A 23,095-nucleotide genomic window follows, 5' to 3' on the forward strand; every position below is an offset into this window, starting at 1 on the left:
GCATGCATGATAGAACGCTAGTAGATTTATACTAAACTAATATATTAAAACTTTGAATTTTTGTTACAATACAATTTTAATGATAATAGACTACAGGGGATACTAGTCATACAGGTAATTATTCAGAAATACAGAAGAAAAAGAAGAAGTGAAAACATTAAACCTTTTTGAGACCCAACTGAAGCAAACAGAACTTTAGTACTGTTAAGTGCTTATTGTGCAATCCCTGGGTATGATGAGAACATTTTACAATGCAAAAATAATAGATATTACACTAGGCTGACCTGGACACCTTGTCACAATTCTGACAGAAGGAGTTGAGTTTTGCTTTTATGATTTGTAGCTTTTACCTTGTTGTTGTCCAATAAATTGTGACACAGTAGGATAAAGTATGTAAAATTGCAATGTGCAATAAGTTAATAGAATGTCGTTAGGTGTGGTCACAGATTTTCAGTTATACCACTAGGGATCTCTTGCAAAGTTCTGTAACATGGTTTTTTCAATTTTGCCACATAAATAAAAAATTGTTTCCTAGATTGTTTGTGACCCTTTCAGAAACTTGCTTCAGGCCTATAATCATTTACTTTGCTTGATTCATCTTGAATTGTTTTCAGCTGCTTTTTTTACTGAAAGACTTGCAGAGCTGTTTGACCATCTGCACAAGAGTGGCAGAGACAGCTATGGACAAGGGAAAGAGTGTGTTAATGTAGTAGCCCTGTTTGCACATCTCTACAACTTCAAAGTATGTTTTAATCAAGGCTCTATATATTTTTAATGAAAGTTTGTTTTGAAGATCTTGTAAGTTTACTTGGTCTGCACTTCAGAGTTAAGTGTGTTTAAGACAGCAGCAACATTCCAAAGCATGTGCTGCTAAAGCAAGTGGAGAGGGTTCCCTATAACCTATTATTTGATGTGACTGATAAGGAATTTAGTGCCTATTAATCCAATCAGAACTCAGGAATGCTGTATCCATGCTGTATACTGTATCTTGAGGCTATAAAGTCTGGTTTGTATTCATCTACTTTTATACTCCCTATCTACAGCAGGCTAGTGATTGAAACTTAGTTTCAGTCACTATCCTGCTGTAAGTAGGGGTCACAGAAGTTGATGAATATTAGAGTGTTTGATCTTTTTAAATTACTATCTCAAGATCTTTCACCAAGTTGATATGGTAACATGGGATAGCTTGCTTTAGCGCAAACGAGTCTTAACATTTTATTCTCAATGTAACATTCTTGTGTTGCTTCTTATTGTTTTCATTTCCTATGCAAATCATGATATCCCTATGGGACAAATAATTTACATTTTTTGCACGTGTACTTGTACAAATTTAAGAGCTACAGTTTTGTCACATGAATACTACGATGCTACACTACTCTTGGCTAACGATTCTAGAAGAATAATCGATTACTGGATACAAGTTGGCTTTAAACAACCACGAGGAACAATCAGCCAACTGAACCTTCAACCTGAGGACTCCGTTAACAATGCTGGCTCTCGAACTGCTTCAAAGTTTACAGGGATTGCCTAGAGATCTAAGGCCAGCTCGTGATCCTCGAGAAGCAGTTCAGTGTGTAGCAGAGAGTAGCAGAGTAGCAGCCGCAGCAAAAAGAGCATCCTTGGCAGCCGAGGCCTCAATGCTGCGAAAGCAACAAGCCTTACAACAAGAAGAACTGTGCTTGCAACAAAGGAAGCAACAGCTAGCACTCAAGAGATTGCTAAAGCTAAAGCAGAAGAACGTGTCTTGGCAGAAGCCAAAGCAGGGTTCATGGTGGCTGGTGAGATTAGGGGCTTCCGAAGTATTGTTCCAACCGCAGTTAAAAAGGTCTTCTGCGAGCCTAAAGTGTCTAAAGTAGAGCCTAGCAACACCCAGTGACTCCCTGCGTGGACTGAACAGCTTCCAATTTTTGAACTGGGTGCTGGAGGACAGTGGCAAAGAGAGGTGGATTCTCAAAATTATATTTCCAGCAAGGAAGGATTTCGACAATTTATGGACCTGCAGTGGGAGCAGCAGGAACAGAATGGTAATATGATACATATAGAACAACAGCAAAACCACCAAGTGCAACCAAGTGCAACAGCTACTGCAATTTTATTAGAGCATTTGAGATCATGATTGAAGCTAAAACCACAAGCTATAGTGCCAGATTGTACTACCTTGTGCAAGACAAGCTTTTGCAAGGTGGACAGGTGTCATGACAAACGTGCAACATTCCTACGCCCACCTTCGACACGAATTGATGACGCAACCCAGCCAGAGATTGGAGCTCAGAGCACCTTTGTAAGTGTTGGCAAGCCACGCTGTGCTGTTACCAGTGCCAGAACGTCAGTAACTAGATTACCAGTAGTACCAGTCAAAGTGAGAGCCAAAGGGAACGACACCCTTTTGTGCACGTGCGCCTTCCTAGATGGTAGCTTGAATACGACCTTCTGCAGTGATCAACTATTGAAGGAGCTTGGAGTCAGAGGTATCGACACCACATTATCCCTAACCACAATGGAAAGAGAAAATAGTACGAGAACGAGTTCTTTGGTCCAGTGAGAAGTCTTCGACTTAGATGAAAATAATTTTTATTAAGCTACCACTTGTGTTCTCTACTCCTGCACTGCCAATTTCATCAGAAAATATACCTAGTCAAGATGATGTTGACAGGTGGCCCCATCTGAAAGGAATACGTATTGCAGAAATAGGTGCTCATGTTGGTTTACTGATAGGCCATGACATACCTAAAGCTCTGGAACTGAAAGAAGTCAAGGAGAGTCAGGATGGAGGTCCATATGCAACAAGAACTTTGCTTGGCTGGGCAATCAATGGTCCACTAGGCAGAAATGGGAATGTTACTTGTACTACCAATTTCATTAGAAGAGATGCTGAGCTCGATCACATGTTCCAAAGATTTTGCAATATGGAATTCAACGATTTGTTGCTTGACAATGAGAGGGAGATGTCTCTTGACAACAAAAGAGCTCTGGAAATCATGGAATCTACTGCCAATCTCAAAGAAGGCCACTATGACATAGCCTTGCCATGGAGATATTCACCACCCTGAAATAGCAGATGATTCGGCATGAGTGCCTCCAAATCTTTTGGATCATCTGACACTTTAGTGACAGGTCTGCCGTTAATGATAGACTCCCTCACACATCAAGGTTACCAAGCCTTCTTCATTGAGGATCTGCTCTTTCGTGAGGGTGCCCATGACTTTTCTCACCGTTCGTATGCCGAATCATCAGGCTAATAGATCAGGAGAGGCTACTTGGTTTTTACTGCATCACCCAGTCTTCCATCCAAAGAAACCTGAGAAGTTTGTGTCGTATTTGACTGTGCAGCGAAATACAGGGACATTTCTCCCAACGACATACTGCTACAGGGCCCAGATATGACCAACTCCTTCATTGGTGTTCTTACTCAGTTCCAACAGGAACGGATCACTGTTATCGCCAACATAGAGTCTATGTTCTACCAAGTTCATGTTCCTGCTGACGATTCTGATGTCCTACGTTTCCTTTGGTGGCCTGGGAATGATCTGGAAAGTCAACTTGAAGAGTATCAAATGAGAGTTCATTTATTTGGTGCAGTGTCTTCTCCAAGCTGTGCAAACTTTCCTCTAAGGTAATGAACTGACAACAACTTGCAACAATTCGACTCTGAGGCAATCAACACAGTCAAAAGAAACTTTTACGTGGACGACTGCTTAAAGTCCGTGCCAGGGGAAAAGGAAGCTATCCGTCTGACTGATGATCTCAAAAGGCTTCTAGAAATGGGAGGTTTCAATTTAACCAAATGTGTTTCAAACTCACAAGGTCATTGAATCTCTTCCTGTGTCTGAAAGAGCTTGCATGTTCAAGGATCTCCACGATGGTCAGCTGCCCGTCAAGCATGCTCTTGAGGTACATTGGGATGCTGAACTTGACAAGTTTTGTTTCAAGATTGAAGTTAAATGCAAACCCCTCACAAGAAGAGGGCTACTTTCAGTTGTTTGCTCGTTGTACAATCCTCTTGGTTTCGTAGCCCTGGTTGTCCTCCCAGCCAAAGTGATTCTACAAGATTTGTGCCATAGAAGGTTGGAGTGGGATGACCCAATTCCTGACGATGAAAAGAATCGTTGGCTAAGATCTACCAAAGCTTGAACAGCTCTTAGTTGATCACTGTTTGAAGCCACAGGGCTTTGGTAAAATCATGTCTGTGCAACTACACCATTTCTCAGATGCCTCGCAACAAGGCTATGGTGTGGTCTCTTACCTCAGATTTCTGGATGATAAAGGTGCAATACACTGTACCTTCATGATGGGAAAGGCAAGGACTGCACCGCTCAAGACTGTGACAATACCAAGATTAGAGTTGTCAGCAGCTCTCGTGGCATCCAGGCTGGAAAAAACACTTTGAAGAGAAATCATTCTCCCAGTAGATGAATCTGTATTTTGGACAGAAAGTACTTGTGTAATCAGCTACATGAGAAACAACGACAAGAGGTTCCACACATTTGTTGCTAATAGGATAGCCATCATACATGATGCATCTTCCCTGTCCTAGTGGATGTATGTGAGTTCAGAGGGGAATCCTGCAGACGGCGCTTTGGGAGGTCTTACGGTGGGTTCCATCATTAGGAATAAATGGTCCAGATTTTCTCTGGGAGCCCAAATCAAAGTGGCCCATACAACCAGTTGCCCAAATGCCAGATGAAGACCCTGAAATCAAGAGGGATACTCAAGCCCTTTTCTCTCTTACCAGCGCCAGTATTAATTGTATCAATCAACTCCTTGGGTGCTTTTCATCATGGTCTCGTCTTAAGAAATTCGTTGCCTAGATTTTTCACTACCGGGAGAAGCTAAAGCAATCATCTAAAAGACTGGACTGGCACTAGTACATGACTCCTCTGAAGACAGGACATACGAGCCTATTAATGTAGACGACATTGACAAAGCAGAAAAAGAAGTTCTAAAATTCATCCAACAACAAAGTTCAAGGAAGAGTTGTCATGGCTCGAAGAACAAGAAGAAGTAAACGGAAGCGATGACTTGAAGAGTGCAATTAAGAAATTGAGTGTGATCTACAAGTTTGATCCACTGAAAGTCACTGGTCTGCTATATGTTGGTGGGCGAGTAAAACAAGCACCAATCCCATACGCTGCAAAGCACCAAATTATTCTACCACATAAGCACCACATAGATTTGATTGTGCACTAGTACCACTTGATGTCTGGTGTTTCCGGTCTAGAGCATGTGTTATCCATGATTCAAGGAAAGTTTTGGATTATCAAAGGGAGGACAGCTGTAAGGAGGGTTGTCATTGACCGTTTCGATTGCAAAAGGAGGCAAGCCCCACTAGGAAAGCAGAAAATGACAGACCTGCCCACAGACCGTGTGACACCTACAAAACCGCTCTTTACGTTTGCAGGAATTGACTGTTTCAGTCCATTTCTCGTGCAAAGAGGGAGAAGCCTTGTCAGAAGAAATGGTGTTCTGTTTACTTGTATGTCCATACAAGCAATCCACTTAGAAGTCTCCCAGAGTCTGGACACAGATTCCTTTATCAACGCGATGCGACGGTTCATTGCTCGAAGATGCCAACCCCAAGAAGTGAGGTGCGACAATGGAGGAAATTTTGTTTGTGGGGAAAAGGAGCTGCAGGAAGCGATCAAGGGTTGAAATCAACACAAGATTGGGGAATTCCTACTACAACGAAATGTGAAATGGACATTCAACCCTCCTGGCAGATCCCATCATGGCAGAGTTTGGGAACACTACATATGAACGGTGAGAAGAGTCATGGGCACCCTCATGAAAGAGCAGATCCTCAATGAAGAAGGCTTGGTAACCTTGATGTGTGAGGTGGAGTCTATCATTAACGGCAGACCTGTCACTAAAGTGTCAGATGATCCAAAAGATTTGGAGGCACTCACGCCGAATCATCTGCTCTTGCTCCACTCAGGACCATCGCTACCACCTGGGTTCTTTCAGAAGGATGAAATATACTCTTGCAAGCGGCGGCGACAGATCCAGTACCTGGCGGATGTATTCTGGCGAAGGTGTATCAAGGAGTACCTCCCATCCCTTCAAGAAAGACAGAAATGGAATCGACCCCAGAGGAATTTTATCACTGGCGACATCGTCTCAGTGGCCAATGCGAACTGTCCGCAGAGCTGCTGGCCGCTTGCCTGTATCATGGATGTACAACAAAATGATAAAGACGACTTTGTTTGAAGAGTAACGGTGAAAGCCAAGACATCCACCCTACAACAACCTACTGACAAAATTATATTACTTGAATTCGCTGACACATTCCTTGACAATTTAAGTTCTAGGAGCTAAATGTCACGTGGAACTGTTTTCCAGCTACAAGCCTGTCAAGATCAAGTACTTGTTTACAGAACTCAAAAGGGAATCCCCCTTTTTGAACACTACAAGACTGAACAAAGCTAGTAACAAACAATTGTTCAACACCCTATATATAGCTTTGCTCTATCGTAATTAGATAAGCACGCTGAGAACGTGATCTTTTTATTTGTTATAAATGCTTTGTAATGCACCACATTTAGGGGCCGGTGTAACATTCTCGCGTTGCTTCCTATTGTTTTTGTTCCCTATGCAAATCATGATATCCCTACGGGACATATAATGTAGATTTTTCACATGTGTACTTGTACGAATTTAAGAGCTACAGTTTTGCTATTTTAAAATAACTTGCAAATCCGTTCGAGCAAATTGTGCATCGCGTATGTATCCAGGATCGGTTCAATTCCCACTTTGTCATTCTGGTGGAATTTCTGTAAGTTGTGTTTGTCATGGTTTTCTTATTTTTTTGCCTAGCTTCCTTCACTTATTATTGTTGTATTCATTTTCTATTTGCTTGATATTTTTTCCTAGTCAAACTCGTATCTGTGTAAACAAATAAAGTCGTACAGTGTTTGAAGTTCAGTGCTAGTTTGGTTTCCACTCGAATAATATTGTGGCAAAACAGCAATAACACTCAGCAGGTTTTGATGAGGACACAAATCAATCTCCCCTTTTTATTTGCACTCAATGAACAATCTTCTGGTGCTGCTTCTAATGTCTATCCTCCATTTACGCAGATTATTCATTGCTGTCTTATTTATGACATCATACGGTGGCTTGTAGATTCCTTTACAGGACAGGATGTTGAACTGCTTTTACTGCTGCTAAAAAGTAAGAAATGGTTTGTATCATAAGTAAGTGAAGCAAGTGCACGACACCTGGCCATCTTAAGGTGATTCCTTAGTATTGCATTGCGCATCCCTACTGCACACGATTTTCACATCATTAGCACGTGCACATGAGCGCATGTGCATACAAAACATAAGAGATTTCCCTCAAACTAAGCTCGATAACGAAATAAATGCTCCTTTTCTCTTAAATGAGCACGGTGACCCCCACTTTTTTTTTCATAATTTCAATGGGAACAATATCCTCAATAGCTGAGAAAAAAATTAGAAGAAATCTATGGCTACTATTTTGGCAAATGAAATAAATACTACAGAGGGAGACAAAATGGGCCCAACAGAGCACATGTCCAAATTATGTTTCCTATAAGGGATAAAAAAATGCAGGGTATTTGAACACATTTTTTCTGGGACATGAATAAACAATCAAAGAAAGTCAAACTCTGTGTGATATAACATGCTGCATTGAAAAATAATCGAGCTTATTTGTTGCACACGGCGATTACCAAAAGTCACCTAAATAACTGTATTTGTCAGCATTGTGGCATGAAAACAAGCACGGTGACCCCCTCTTTTTATTACGTTTTTAATATCTCCTTGTCCTGTAACAACAGCATTCCAAGTTTCATCAGAAATCTATGGCGGGTTCTTTTACTAGGGAATCACCTTAAGCATACTTTTTGGACTTGGTAAAGCATACATGTCTACTATTACTCCAACTTAATATAATTCATTGCTAAAGGGAAAGTTACATGTAATAGTAAAATATTTTGAAGTTTTGTAATTTCTGAGACCATTACAACTGAGTGCTAAAGAGTTGTACTACTTGTCTAATGTCCCTTGTGGCTATACACAATAATTATTTACCATAAGAGATGCAGTAATAGAAGAGTATCGTAGGAATTCCAAACTGTGAAAGTACATGGTTCACCTACTGGGGAACTAATTATATTACCAATTTATAAAGCCTGAGGCCTAAAAAATTGTTTTAAAATAGATAATTAATCTAAACCAAATTTCAAGGAAACTAATAGGAGGGGAGAAATGTAAAAAATTGATTTTTCAACATCTGTGGTAAAATGCAGGTGTAGTACATGCACTTTTCCTTCAGTCAGTAATATAGTTTCAGTTAACTTGAATTGTTGTCTTCTTTTACTATTAGTAACTGGAACCGAAATAAGAAGAGATGATCCAGCATCATTAAAGGTGTTGCATACTATAATTATGTGGGAGGCGCAGTGGCCTCGTGGTTAGTGCACTCGTCTCCAGATCCAGTGGTCCGGGTTCGAGCCCTGGCCGGGACATTGTGTTGTGTTCTTGGGCAAGACACTTATCTCTCACAGTGTCTCTCTCCACCCAGGTGTATAAATGGGTACCAGCGAACTTAATGCTGGGGGTAACCCTGCAATGGACTTGCATCCCATCCAGGGGGGAGTAGAAATACTCCTAGTCGCTTCATGCTCTGGTCTGGTGGGCCACTTGGCTCATATGCAGACTTAACTTACCTTTTTATAATTATATTGCATGTATCCTTATATTCCAACAAATCTTGACTCTCAAAGCTCTAAGTGCCATCAATCCAAAAGTTAAATACATAGCATGCATGAGTAAAATAGTACACCCCCAAAATTATCTTAATTGTTACTTGTTCAAAAATAAGATTTCTTCATATTTACAATTAAAGTGCATAGAAGCACGTCAACAGTCACATCATCAAGTATGGCTGGAATATTTGCCTCATTGGGGTGAATTAGTGTAAAGAAAATGTTGCTGGAACTGGACAGAAAATCAAGAGAATACAATTATTTTTAATGTCATTCTTTGAAGAAAACCAACTCAGTGGTTGCAGCAGTGTCTTTCCAGATAATAATCTCACCATGGAAGAATATAGAATGTACTGCTTCATAGAGCAGCCACAAGAAAAGTTTCAGCTGCATACCAATACCATGTGTTATTTCTTCTCAGCTGAATGAATTTGGATCACATTTACTTTTAGAAATATGTCATGCAAGTTCTTTTTTCCTTATATTGGTACTTTAAAATTGATGATAATAATAGCTTAATGTATATTTTGATATTATATTGATTGTAGGAGATCATTCTTCAAATCCAAGCTAAAGCTGCCTCTACACCTAGTCTCACTAATGAGTAAGTATGCCAACTGATTCCAGTGCACAGTGTACACATTTTTGTTGTCCTTTAAATCTCTCAGGAGCTAATGTTTAGACTTGCACAACAGAGGATGGCTCACAAAATGGTTGTACATTTTTTTAGTGCTTCATCCTGTGCAGTAAATCATAATTTATGTTTACTTGGTCGATTTTCTGGTTATCGCTTACGCTTGAGCTTTGCGTCTTACTGTGGTTTGAGCTTCGTTGCAGATTTGAAGGAGGAGGTCAGTAGCCTCACTCCACTTGGTCTGTTGATGTTTGAGGTACCCCCATTCATCAGCTTAACCCCCAGTCTCTTCGTATCAAGGTTGATGGAGTTGACTCAAGTTGGCTCGAGTTGACTCCGAGTTTCATGTCTTTTGTTGCCTTCTTCAATACATTATTGTAACTGACTGTACTCTGAGTATTTCTCTCAAGATTCAAAGGCATCAACCATGTATCTGGAGATATTGCGAGATCGAGTCTGACTTTTGCCTCATCAATCGCGAGTTGAAATCGTTGAATGTTTTTGCTGATATCAACTTGCTTAATGTCATCTTCAAATAAGATTAAATTTTTATTTCTTTGTTGGATAAATGACAAAATGGTTATGGTTTCTGAAAATTCAACTACTGGGATGGGTAATTTTTGAATTAAGTTTAAAGTTAATTCTGTTGGAAAAGCTCCTATCCCCAAAGCCTTTTTCATTTTATCACTCCAATACCTTTCACTTACTCAAAGACACTCTGCAATGAACCAGGACCTTCAATGAAAAATACTTCAGCAGTCACTTCATTTATTACCTTTATTTCAATCTTAACTTTGAATTTACTTAAATCAGCATTTTGAAAACTCAATTTGAAGTCATTCCAAGCTTTATCTCTCTCTTGATCAGCAAGTTTCTTGGCTTTATCACTTTGAGACATGATTTCATTAAGTCCATTTTATATTTGAATATACAAAATGGTCATGTTGACAATTATTGGGGATACAATGATCACACAGGTTACTTTAAAGAACATCTTCAAAAGTCTCAATACATAAGACTATTGAGTTGCTATCTTTCTAATTCATGGTACAATTTGGAGAAATGGAGAAATCGGGATTTTTGATGAAAAAGACAACGTAACTGTAAAAGAATTCCTGCTGGAAATTATACTCTCAAGAGTCTCAGAAAAGCACTTTATGATTATATTTGATGAAGATAGAATCAGAGTAAAACTGGATAATTCAGAAGGTGCAATCATTATAGAAAATCCACTGGAAAGGAAGATTCAAATAGATTGTGATCTGACTGCTTTACTTGGACTCATTGAATCTGGACTCATTGATAAAGATAAAAAATTAAAAATAAGGATTGTCATCAATCTGTTGACTTCATTCAGCAATTACCTCATACACTGCATTCTCATTGACTGAGATGAAAATCTCTTCAATGGAAAAGTATCAGCGGGCGAAGCGCTTCTACCATCTTGGGTTGTTTTGATATAGTTGGAAAACCTTTTGAAAGATTGACTTATTCGTCGAAAGAAACCGTAATGAGAAAAATATCAATCAGTAATCAAATTCCTTTGATCAGAATTTATGTGACTGACAAGAATGGTGAAATGATCAATTTCAATGGGCTTCCTTTGAGGTTTGAAACAGAAATTGTATAAAAAATGTCAGATCAAAATATTTTTCCTATTGAGCAAATCAAACCAAGTGCTCCCCCACTTTCTCCAACTCTACCGGATGATGTGAATATTACATCTTTCTTCTTAAAAAAGATTTGTGACTGTCAAAGAGAACTTGAAAATCAAATTTCACAATATCAAAATGTTTCAAAGAAATAATAATTAAAACTTATATAGCGCAATATTATTTTCCATGACGTACATGATCAAATGCGCTTTACAATTAGATAAAATGATTAAAAGTAAATAAAATATACATGTAATTAAGATTGATAAAATCACAAGGTGAACACTAGCAAATTAAAACAAATTAAAAGCCTGTTTAAAAGGATATGTTTTAAGATAGCACTGAAAACTTGAAAGAGAGTCAAGATGGGATATGCTACTTACCATGACCGATGTAACATCGCATGTACATCATAAATTCTGAGTTTCTTTCTTGCTGTACAATGCAACCCAAAAAACTTGTCAAATTAACCAAATCATTACTGTAAACAGCTCCATGAATGCTCCTATCTCTGACACTTCACAAAAAAATAACTCTTGGACGCCTTGTGTGCCTATGTTTTCATCATTGAGAAGGAGTTTGAGCGAATGTCCCTTATGCAATTTTGTATGGCAGTTACAGCACCTTGTTGACTTGACAACTCATCTGGCCTAGAGGAGAGATATAATTGTTAATCATCCGCATAACAGTGAGAATCTGGAAGGTGTTGTTCAGTGACGTTAAATAGCTTTGAAGAATAGATTTTTATATAATAGGGGACCGAGACAAGGTCCTTGTGGAATGTCCTATTCAAGAAAGAGACTCAGAAAGGGCGCCAGAAATGGAAACGCGTCTTCTGGCCATTAAGTACAAAGTAAACCAATCTAATGGTGCTCCAGAAATTCCAAATGAAAATTTGTAGTCTACACAGAAGTACACTGTGATCAACTGTATCAAAGGCAGTGCTTAAGTCTAATAAAACAAGTAAAACAGTATGCTGAGAATTCATTTTCATCAGGATGTCATTAGTGACTTTCAAAAGTGCCATTTCTGTTCTATGGTTCTTTCTGTAAGCAGATTGTAATGGCGGATAAAGATCATGTTTCTTCATGTGATTGTCAATTTGAAGAAACACAGCTTTTTTAGTTACTTTTGAAATGAAGGAAAGATTACTTACAGGGTGGTAGTTCTTAAAAACAGCATCAAGCCCAGCCTTCTTAAGAATTGGCAAAACCAAGGACTCTTTCCATGCTAAGGGAAAGTGACCACTATCAGGTGAGATGTTAATCATTTTAGTTATGACTGGTAAGAGGACATCAATGCACTTGACTACCAGAGATGTGGGTATGGGATCAAGAGCGCACAATTTCTTAGCCAAATTCATAATAATGACTTGTTGTAAGCTTCATGTTCTGTAATTGCTTGGGAACTACTAAATTATGGAGTGCATGGATCCATGATCCTCTTTGAATTTGGATCTTATGTTACTTATCTTTTCAACAAAGAGGTTAGCCATCTCGTTTGCCAACAACGGTTAATTAATGTGAGAAGGGAGTGGAACATCAAGCTTTCATTTAACAGCTGTTTTGAGACCCTGAAGAGCTTTTCTTGATCCAAACTGTTTTCTTGAATGAGGTTCTGATAAAAATCGAAGTGTACTTTTTTAATCATATTAGAAGCGGAGTTTCTTGCAGATACATTTAGGTCATGTATGGAGGTTGGTGAACACCATTTCCTTTCTGCTTTTCTTTTCATCCTTTTGCAGCTAAAATCTGATCGTTATACCACCGTACGCGTTGAAAACTACAAAAGAGTTCACGCAATCTTTCAAATGACTTCTATTATGACCAGAGTCAACACGGCAATGGTTTTATCATCAACAGGATTAGGAATATCACTAAGTGGAATTGGAGTCATCGTCAGCGCCCCTCACACAGGAATTGCCAGATTACTCGGTTTCATTTCAACCGCAATTACTGTTGGCAGTAAAAGGCTAAATAAAAAGATCACAAAACATGAGAAAACTGTTTCTCTTGCTGAATCATCAAATTTTTCAATAAGCAAGTTAATTTCAAAGGCATTGAATGACAGACCAATCTCTGATGTCGAGTTTGACTTGATTCCCCACAAGGTTCAGCAGTATTATTAATTTTATTGAAGAAAGGTTTGAGAGGTAAACCATCTGCTGAAGGAGTTGACATTGAAGCTGTGGAAAAAGAGATGAAAAAATGAATACCGAAAAAAGCTTGGATCACTCGTAAACATAAAGAATTAAAATTCAATTCAATTCAGCCGAAGAGCATATGGTTTTTCTTTGTTTATATTGAGAGATAAGGCATGATGTGTGAATTAAATATGTAAATTTATCTGATGCATCAGAGAAATTCTTTACAATTCTGAAGAATTCTATGAAACTTTCACAATTGTGAAGAATTCTGTGAAACTTTCACAATTGTGAAGAATTCTGTGAAAGATTTTGTGAATTTATAGAATTGAGAGCGAGAAAATTTATTTGAGCAGGTGATTTTTACGTATGCATAAAATTCCTCATAAATAGATACCGTAAGTTACCATGGCTTTTCCTCGTTAATTTTTTTTTTTATAATAATAATTTTTTTTATTTTCATATATAAAAATGGAGATGACGGAACATGAATTAAACAAAAAGAAGATGTTTGAATTACAAATCATGGCAATGGAAGAGGGTCACTGGAATATTACCAAAAAGAAAGATTTAATAGAAACCTTACTCAATAACCGAGATAAAGAAAATAAAACAAATCCAGCGACTTCTTATTTCTCACTAATTGATATGGCAAGGAGGAAGAGGATAAAGACCTTCATGATAATGACAAAATATGAGTTGGAAAAAGCTCTCGGCCTCAATACAACTCATGATAATCCTCATTCAAAACCTCTAATCCTATTAACTACTGAATATGTTCACCTCAAATTCGTTACTCAAAAAGAAGCAATGGATTATCTCAGTGTCAGTGTGAGCAGAAGTTGTGAAGCAATTAAAAATGGAAAAATAAAAGTCAATGATGTTGAATATAAATTAAATTCTAATTTTGAAAACTTTAAAAATTATGAATTTAATTTATATTCAACATCGTTGAATTTTGTTATCGTTGAGGACTATTATTTTTTATATAAAATGGATAAAAAAAGTTCCAGAATTGAGGGCCATTGCGAGAGGCTCAGACTTAGACGTTACAGCCGATTAAGAAGTGCTGAATTGATAGATTCAATAATCAATAATCAATTCAATTTTCAACAAATATTCTTGATGAAGTTCCAAACATTGATGCTCCAGTTCTCAGACTGACGAGATACACGAAGCCAAAGATTGAGATAAATGATGAGGAAGAGAAATGGAGAAAAGAAATCAGAGAACTTGAGGAGATGCTCAGTTTCATTTAACCCAAAATCAAAATAGCGAATCCAGTTGAAGTCGAGTGAGAAATAAAAATCAACAAAATCAGAGATAAATAGACAACATCTCCAACTCACTCAAATCACTCAAACAGCAAGCGCATTGCATAGTTTCGTTAGCAATTCCAAATTGAAGGTGTTGAAAGATATGGACCCAGAGAGTTCATGCAAAGAGCCAGACCAGATATACTTAGATTGATGAGAGAGAATGGTCAGACGAGGGTAATGTTAATCGTGAACTGCAAGATGGTTAGACAAGAATTATTCAGTGAAGAAAGTGAAATTCTGAATGCACATTTCCAAACCAACGCAATCGAAAATCTTGCGGCAACTGATGAATCTGCAAAATTTAAAGTTTTTGTAGATACCATTGAAGAAAGAATTCAGAGTAGTCCAGTTGCAAGTAGTCCCATCACTCAACGTTCATTTGGTTGATTACAACTCGTTGGGTGGTTCATCTTATTTGAAGCTTCCAAAGTATGTTGCTGATAAGAAAGCGGTGATTAACATCAAGAATGAAGATAATGTTTCAAATGGTGTGTATTGAGATATTTAAATCCATGTGAAAAACATCCTGAGAGAGTTTCCTCCCTGAAACAAATATCAAACAATATAAAGTTTAATGGTATCAAATTTCCAATGAAAATAGATGATACATGTATGTCCAGATTTGAAAAACAGATTGGGGGAATCTTCATTAATTTCTACGGTTATGAGGACACTCGCAGCTGCTTCAGTAAAAGAATATATCCTCTGAGATTTAGCAAGAAAAAGAATGGGATAGATTTATTACTCATAAGTAAAGAAGGTGAGCGATTCATTAATCATTATATTGCTTGATAGAAGACTTGAGCAGATTGCTATCAATGCAAGTAACAAAGCATAAAGAAAAATTACATTTCTGTAAAAACTGTCTGAATCACTTTCATGATGAAGATAAATCAGAAATTCATGAAGAGAAATGTGAGAAAAATGAAGAAGTAAATATTGAGATGCCTGAGGTTGAAATAGATAAAGAAACTGGGGAAGAAATAAAACCAAAAATTAAATTCAAGAATCATAACCGATCTACAAGAGTTCCATTCGAACTATATGCTGACTTTGAAGCAGTAGTCAAACCAATCAACAGTTGTGAACTGAGTAGCGAGAGGAGTTTCACAAAACAATATCAAAAGCATGTGCCATGTGGGTTTTGTTACCATATCATTTGTTTTGATGAGAAGTACACCAAAGAGACTGTGATATGCAGAGCGGAGAGTAAAGATGAAGACGTGAGTAAAATCTTCATTGACTGGCTTGAAAGAGATATCAAGAATATTCATGAAGAATTTGACTTTGCCACGGAGATGATATTTACGAAGAAAAATAAGTTTGAAAAAACGAAAAAATGTTAGATTTGCAAGGGTGATCTTGTGAATGATATGAGCAGCGTGAACGCTGAAGTGAGAGACCACTGCGATTTCAAGGGAAGTATTGTGGAGCTGCACATATATAGTAAATGCAACTTGCATTTCAAGAAGCCTAAGTTCATTCCAGTCATTTTTTATAATCTGGCCAACTATGACTCACATCTATTCATCAAGATTTAGGAAAGAGTGAGGGAGATATAAGATGCATTCCAAATAATGAGGAGAAGTACATCAGCTTCAGCAAAGACATTGAAGTGGGATCTTATATACAAACAAAGAAGGAAAAGAAGTCAAAATCAAGCATGAGATTTGTTTTATTGATAGTATTAATAAATTAATAGTATTAATAGTATTAATAAACCCAAAGAAACCGAGAGAGTCTTTGAAGACAGAATAGATTTACTCTCCAGGAAAGGTGTTTATCCTTACAATTATATGAGTGATATTTCAAAATTCAATGAAACTGAACTTACAAAGAAAGAAGAGTTTTATTCAAAGCTTAATGACCGTGATATCTCTGATGAGGATTATGAGCACGCGAAGAGGATATGGAGGGAATTTGATATGAAGACGATGAGTGATTATCACGATTTGCATCTCAAATCTGATGATCTCTCACTCGCTGATGTATTTGAAGAATTTAGAAACGTCTGTCTTGAGAATTATAAATTAGATCCTGCTTGGTATTTCATTGCTCCTGGATTGGCCTGGAATGCCACTTTGAAAGAGTCAGGAGCAGAACTTGAATGGCTGACTGACATTGATATGCTGCTGATGATTGAAAAAGGAACACATGGAAGAATGATATCAAACTGTTATTCAAAAGCAAATAATAAGTATATTGGTGATGCTTATGGCAAGTGAGCCCTCAAATTACATGTACGTTGAATATCTCGATACTAATAATCCTTGTGAATGGGCAATGTGTGAAAAAGAAAGTTTTATAGTTAATAAAGTTGAAAAGCTGATTCCTAATCTTAATAATAAAGAGAAAGATGTCATTCATCACCGCAACTTGAAGCTTTATGTGGATCTTGGATTTAAGTTGACAAAATTCATTGAGGCATCAAATTTGATGAAGATCCATGGTTGAAAAGTTACACTGAAAAGAACACAGAGCTTCACAAAAAAGCAAAGAATAACTTTGAAAACGATTTCTTCAAGTTGATGAACAACTCCGTGTTCGGAAAGACTGTGGAGAATATTAGGAAATGAGTTGATGTAAAATTAGTTAATAATAGGAAGACAGCAGAAAAGTTAGTCGCGAAACCAACTTCAAACATATAACCACTTTCAATGAAAATCTCATTGTTATCCACCTGAAATGAACAAAGCTTGTCTTTGATAAGCCTGTATATTGTGGAATGAGCATCCTCGATATCAGCAAAATGTTGATGTACGACTTCCATTTCAATTACATAAAGAAGAAGTATCAAGACAAAGCTCGTGGCGTTCCCAAGGCAAAGCTTCTATTCACAGATACCGACAGTCTGATGTATGAGATTGAGACTGAAGACTTTTATGAGGATTTTAAAGATAATATCTAGTCTACATTTGATATGAGTGATTATCCTAAACATCATCCAAGTGGAATGCAAGGATTTAATAAGAAAGTGATAGGAATGATGAAAGATGAAGCCACAGGAAAGATATTTGAAGAGCTCGTAAAATTGAGAGTAAAGCTTTATAGTTTCAAGATGTATCAGGGGGGAAAAGAAGAGAAGAAGTGTAAAGGAGTAAAGAAATCAGTAGTGAAAAAGAATATCAGTCATGAGTGTCTATTCAGCACAAAACCTCAAATGAGGAAGATGAATGTAATCAGGTCACACCTGCATTAGATCTCTACCGAGACAATCAGCAAAGTCGCTTGAGTGCTGATGATGATAAGAGATTTATAATAGAAGATGGAATTTCAACCTATGCACATGGTCACTATAAAATAACATAGGCACGCAAGGCGTGCAATAGTTATTTTTTGTGAATTGAAAGCCCCCGGAGGTAGCAGCACTCACTCTTAACAGTTATGATAAGATTAATCCAACAGATTTGTTAGGTAACGATGTACAGTGCAGAAAGAAAAAAGTAGAATTTGTTTCACTGTAGGTTCAGCTTACAAAACGTTCTTTAGTTCCTATTATGTAATCGTCGATCGTCTGGGTGAGGGTAGTTCTGAAAAGAATTGTTGTTGGTGACTGGCGTTTCAACAACTTGAGCAGAAGACATCTTCTGAGTCAAATAAATAGTTTGTCAGTAGATGGTGTTATAAATCTGCTCCGTTGAAAGTGGTTGGTCAGTTTAGCTATGATGGTATTAGCTGTAAGACTCGTCTAAAGTTGTCATCAGTCATTGGTCGGTTTCGATCCATCGATTGTTAGTCAAATCAGTCCTACTGTTAGTCAAATTAAGTTGGTCTGTTAGAGGTCCGTTTGTACATTTCGTCTACATCGCGGATAAAGTCATTTGTAAGGTGCCAGTAGTTGTTGACATCTGTTAAGAGGCGTTTGTTCCAAGTTAGCATACCAGCTTTCCAGAGTCAGTCATTAAAAAAAGTTTGTACTGTAGGTTCTCTTTGAAACGCTTCTCAGCTGTATTAATTGATAGCATTGTGTATTAATTTGAAGTGGTTTTATTGTTGGCGGTAAAGGTGGCAACAGAATAAGAACGCGCTATTCCGTGACTCGACATGTCAGACATGACTATCTAATAATTAGATTGTTTATTCGTGAAATGATAATTAGCGATGTGAAAAAAAATCGTTCTTGTTCCATTTTTCACCATATATTTAATTTTATACCAGCTTTCTCCAGCAATGAAGAAAAAGCACATCGCCCCTATGTTTTCGAGAAAACAAGAGTTTCGTGGTGTATACCTTTATGAGGAAAACAAAATTATCAAGTTACAAAGATTGGCAGGAAGAGTAAAATTGTCATGTTTACTGGTCAACGTATTATTGAATTTAACTCATTTTATAACAAGACATGTTCATAGAAACCACTCCAAATTAATATTGATGTCAAAACCCATTTAAATGAGAAGACATTAGCCTTACCTAACTTGAGACTTGAAACAACCAGACACATGAAAAGCTGTATTAATTTTATAAGACACTATGAAATCTGCAGAGTTTGGGACGTTTCCTTGTCACATAGATTTTTGTCATTGAGATTTTTTTGGTTGCAAAAAGTCAGTTACAGCCAAAAAAATTTTGTTACTTTATGCGAGACGTAAGGTAACCTTTTTTAACCGCGTAAGGAATCTGTTCCAAAACGAAAGAACGTGGCGCCTCAAAGTCTAATCTAATTAATTTGCAGTTTAAGTTGCCGCCTTGGAGTCTTCAGGAATATTTGAAGATGTTCCATATCACAAACCTTAAAGAAAATCTCTATTAAGAATTTTTAGGAATTTCCATAAATGCAAGAAATTAAAATGCCACTGAAGACACTGAGAAAAGAGATGTCAAAACATTTATATCAAGTCAAAGTTTCTGGATGAGCCACTAGATTGGCTTCTTGTTTGTTTATTCTGACCATGTAAACAAGAGTCACTGATTCATCAGTTTTAATTGCAACTACTCGTGCGTGAAAAACAAAAGTGTCAAGTTACCACTTGAAACTAGCAAATAAAAATACCATGTTACATTTATCTCCAACAAAAGCAAATTTCAAAACTCAACAGTGTTCTCATCCATAACTAGCCGTCCGTAATTTCTTTGGTTTTTACAGAGAAAACCACTTCAAATGAGCATCTCAGTATCGATTCCATTTCAACGAGAAGACCGTATTACTCCGTGAACAGCCAGCTAAATAGTGCGACTTAATTGAAACTTGCATTCGTAAACATAAACAGTTTGGACTGAATTCTTTTTTCGTGAACTGTACGTAATGCAAATGATATCGATGGGGACCCTGGCTAATACCATCACAGACAAAAGCCCCCCACCATCCTAATGGTGCATTTTGCACTAAAAACAATCGTTCCTGTCCTAGAATTCAGCAAGTTACCGAGCGGCTAAGACTCATTTCATTCAAAATTTCCCGGGGCAAAGCCTTGATGACATGCTAGTGTATTCCAAAGACTATGATTCTTTGGCTGATTATCGAATTCTGAACTCTTTTGAAACCCATCCGCAAAGTCCTGGGCTCAACCATAGTAAACGGAAGCATCGGAAATGTCAGGTGAATACGTGTTTCTGTTTGTAGAAAAACAAAGATGGCCATTCTAAAATCAGGATGAAATCTCCACACACATGATTCACCTTAACAAGCGGCAATTTGATTGGTCGTTTATAGTAGCTCCAATCTGATTGGTGCGACATACATACATCTCTCACTCACTCACTCATCCATTGACCCTTCCATAACATATCCCAGCGTGTCAACTAAGAGGTATTGTTTTTACAAAAAAATAACTCAAAAATATGAATCCTGATAATATTCCTTTCACCACATTACACCTTTTGCTGTTCATTTACAGAAAATATCCATTCATTTGAGTCCAAATTTGTTTCATTATGGTCAATATACTCTCATTAACACCAATATGACCTTCATTTGCGTGTAAGGAACATTCAAGAATAACACTTGCATATGTATTAACATTCAAAATCATCAAAAGATAAACAATACTTTCCTTTGACATTCATTGGCTGTAAATGTATTTTCATTTTTGTCGCAAAAAAATTCGTTGTCACAAAATGACAATCTTTTACACTTTTGGACAATCCTTTTTCAACAAAAGACTTTCAATCACACAATTTGCATGAGCACTCACAATCAATTGCATTATTATACAACCATATCCATGAAGGTGACAATCTTAAGTGTGGTGAGACAAACATTACAGCCATAACAACATTTATTTTCGGAAGAGAGAATATCAAATTTGCTAAACAATTTATCCCTCAATTGCCTCACTATTGAGGCATCGTGGCAAATATGTTTGCATGAAACGATACCATTGTCCACATTTAGGCCCTGATTATCCTTTCGCTGTGTTCAAATGGGATTCTATTTCATCGTGGCATTTGTGGGGAAGTCTAACTGTCACTTTATTGTATCACAAGTATACTGTAGTGCGCCCTCTAAGTTGTATGCAAAAGGTTCATAAGAGGCTGAATTTAATGTATATCTGCAAGGGGAGTATTGTGAAAATACGATTTAAAAAAAGGTACAAACAGTCCCTAGTTCTATAATCAAATTTTCGAGGAAAATTGGGCGCGATATCTCTGTTCAAAAGAATTACGCAAATGAGCTATTGTTTTCTCTTAACGTTAGGTGAAAACACAGTAATGTCTCTCTCAACATACTAAAGATTGTCACCTTCACGGATATGGTTGTATAATAATGCAATTGATTGTGAGTGCTCATGCAAATTGTGTTATTGAAAGTCTTTTGTTGAAAAAGGATTGTCCAAAAGTGTAAATGATTGTTGTTTCGTGACAATGAATTTTATTTCGACAAAAATGAAAATACATTTGCAGCCAACGTATGTCAAAGGCAGATATTGTTTATCTTTTGATGATTTTGAATGTTAATACCTATGCAAATGTTATTCTTGAACGTTCGTTATGCACAAATGAATGTCATATTGGTGATAATGAGAGTATATTAACCATAATGAAACAAATTTGAACACAAATGAATGGATATTTTCTGTAAATGAACAGCAAAAGGTGTAATAGTCGGACCTACAAATTCTGCGAAGAACAAGTAGAGTAGAGCTAAAGTAGAGCTTTCAATGTCTAACATAACTATTTCATCCCTTAACATACGAGGCTTGGACAACAATGAAAAACGAAGAGAAATTTTCCAGTGGCTAAGAAAGAAAAAGTTTTCTATTTACATGCTGCAAGAGGTTCATTGTACTGAAATTTCCTTTGAGACTTGGGCCACTGAATGGGGCTATAGGGCTTTTTTCAGCAGCATTGCAAGTAACAAAGCAGTTGTCGCTATCCTGTTCAATAACTTTCCTTCAAGGTTTGAGGCAAATATGTGATAAGGAAGGAAGGTACATTATTATTGATTTAGAAGTCGGTGAGTTAATCATAACAATCTGTAATATTTGTGCTCCTAACAAAGACGACCCCATTTTTCTTCCAAAATGTACGTGAACAAATGATAATGTTTTGGTGTGAGGAAATTATTCTTGGGGGAGATTTTGATCTTGTTATGGATGTCATGAAGGACAAAAAGGGTGGAAAATAAACGACGCACCAAAATGCCTTGAAAGTGATTCAAAATATTCGGGATAATTTTGATCTGACCGATATATGGCAGAACTTACATGTAAACCCAGAGGGGAAAAGGTACTTATGGAGACAAAACAAGCCTGAAATACATTGTCAGTTAGATTTTTTCCTTGTAAGTTTAAGTCTTGCTGGAAGAATTTTAAAAGCTGACATCCAACCTGGCTATAAAATGGACCATTCTTTGTGCAACATCGCTATTAATTACCAGACCCATCCCAGAGGACCAGGCCTTTGGAAATTAAACTCATCACTTTTGGGGGAAATGGATTACGTAAACAATATTAAATCTACAATTCTTGAAATGGTCAACCAGTAGGAAAGCGACAAAATGGTAGACGAAGTGTTGTTGTGGGAAATGATTAAGCTTCAAATTAGAGATACTTCAATCAAATACTCAAAGGCGAAAACAAAGAAAATGAAGACCAAGGAAGCCAATATTGAAAATGATATAGCCGCTCTCGAAAGGCAACTTGAGAGCTGTATAAACAACGACAAAGAAGTTGTGGCTGAGCAATTTAGGGTGAAGAAAAGGAAGTTAGAGAACATTATTGAATACAACACAAAAGGAGCCATAATTAGATCCAAAGTGAGATGGTATAATGAAGGTGAGAAAAATAACAAATATTATTTCCTGAACCTAGAAAATTGCCACTGCAAAAAAAAGACAATCATGCAGATCAAGGCAAAGGATGGAGCAAATCTTACAAATGACTCAGATATTTTGAAAGAGTAATTCTTTTTATAGTGATCTCTACACAACCAAAAGTACCAAAATAACAGAAGATTTGGAAAAACAATTTTTTGGCTATGAACACCCACACAAACTCAACGAAATTGATAGGGAAAAATGCGAGGGTCTCTTAACTGAAAAAGAATGTCTAGAAGCTGTCAAGTCAATGGAATCCAGTAAATCACCTGGTACAGAGGTATTATTTGGAATTACTCGTCCCTGTACTGACCATTTGACCCTCAACCACCACATAATGCTAGGCAAATATTTTCTTTATGTCA

General features: G+C 37.2%; 3 protein-coding genes and 1 pseudogene across 7 annotated transcripts in view; all 4 read left to right on the plus strand.

Annotated features, from left to right (window-relative positions):
- The window catches only part of LOC145487505 (nucleolar MIF4G domain-containing protein 1-like), a 156,984-nt gene that overhangs the window by 93,286 nt on the left and 40,603 nt on the right, over positions 1-23,095 (plus strand). For all 5 annotated transcript variants that reach the window (XM_081466309.1, XM_081466312.1, XM_081466311.1 and 2 more), the window contains exons 9-12: positions 615-742; positions 7,074-7,167; positions 8,344-8,387; positions 9,274-9,329. In XM_081466309.1, coding sequence (XP_081322435.1) covers positions 615-742; positions 7,074-7,167; positions 8,344-8,387; positions 9,274-9,329 — 322 coding nt within the window. The remainder of the gene's footprint in view (positions 1-614; positions 743-7,073; positions 7,168-8,343; positions 8,388-9,273; positions 9,330-23,095) is intronic.
- The window catches only part of LOC145487525 (uncharacterized), a 148,851-nt gene that overhangs the window by 69,334 nt on the left and 56,422 nt on the right, over positions 1-23,095 (plus strand). The gene's annotated exons all lie outside the window — the stretch shown is intronic.
- On the plus strand, positions 15,178-15,822 carry LOC145487563 (uncharacterized). The gene has a single exon (XM_081466390.1). The coding sequence runs from the start codon at positions 15,295-15,297 to the stop codon at positions 15,820-15,822; it is 528 nt and encodes a 175-aa protein (XP_081322516.1). The 5' UTR covers positions 15,178-15,294.
- On the plus strand, positions 17,202-17,785 carry LOC145487560 (uncharacterized; annotated as a pseudogene).

The sequence above is a fragment of the Orbicella franksi genome, chromosome 5 (genome assembly GCF_964199315.1).
Source record: "Orbicella franksi chromosome 5, jaOrbFran1.1, whole genome shotgun sequence".
Lineage (NCBI taxonomy): Eukaryota > Metazoa > Cnidaria > Anthozoa > Scleractinia > Merulinidae > Orbicella > Orbicella franksi.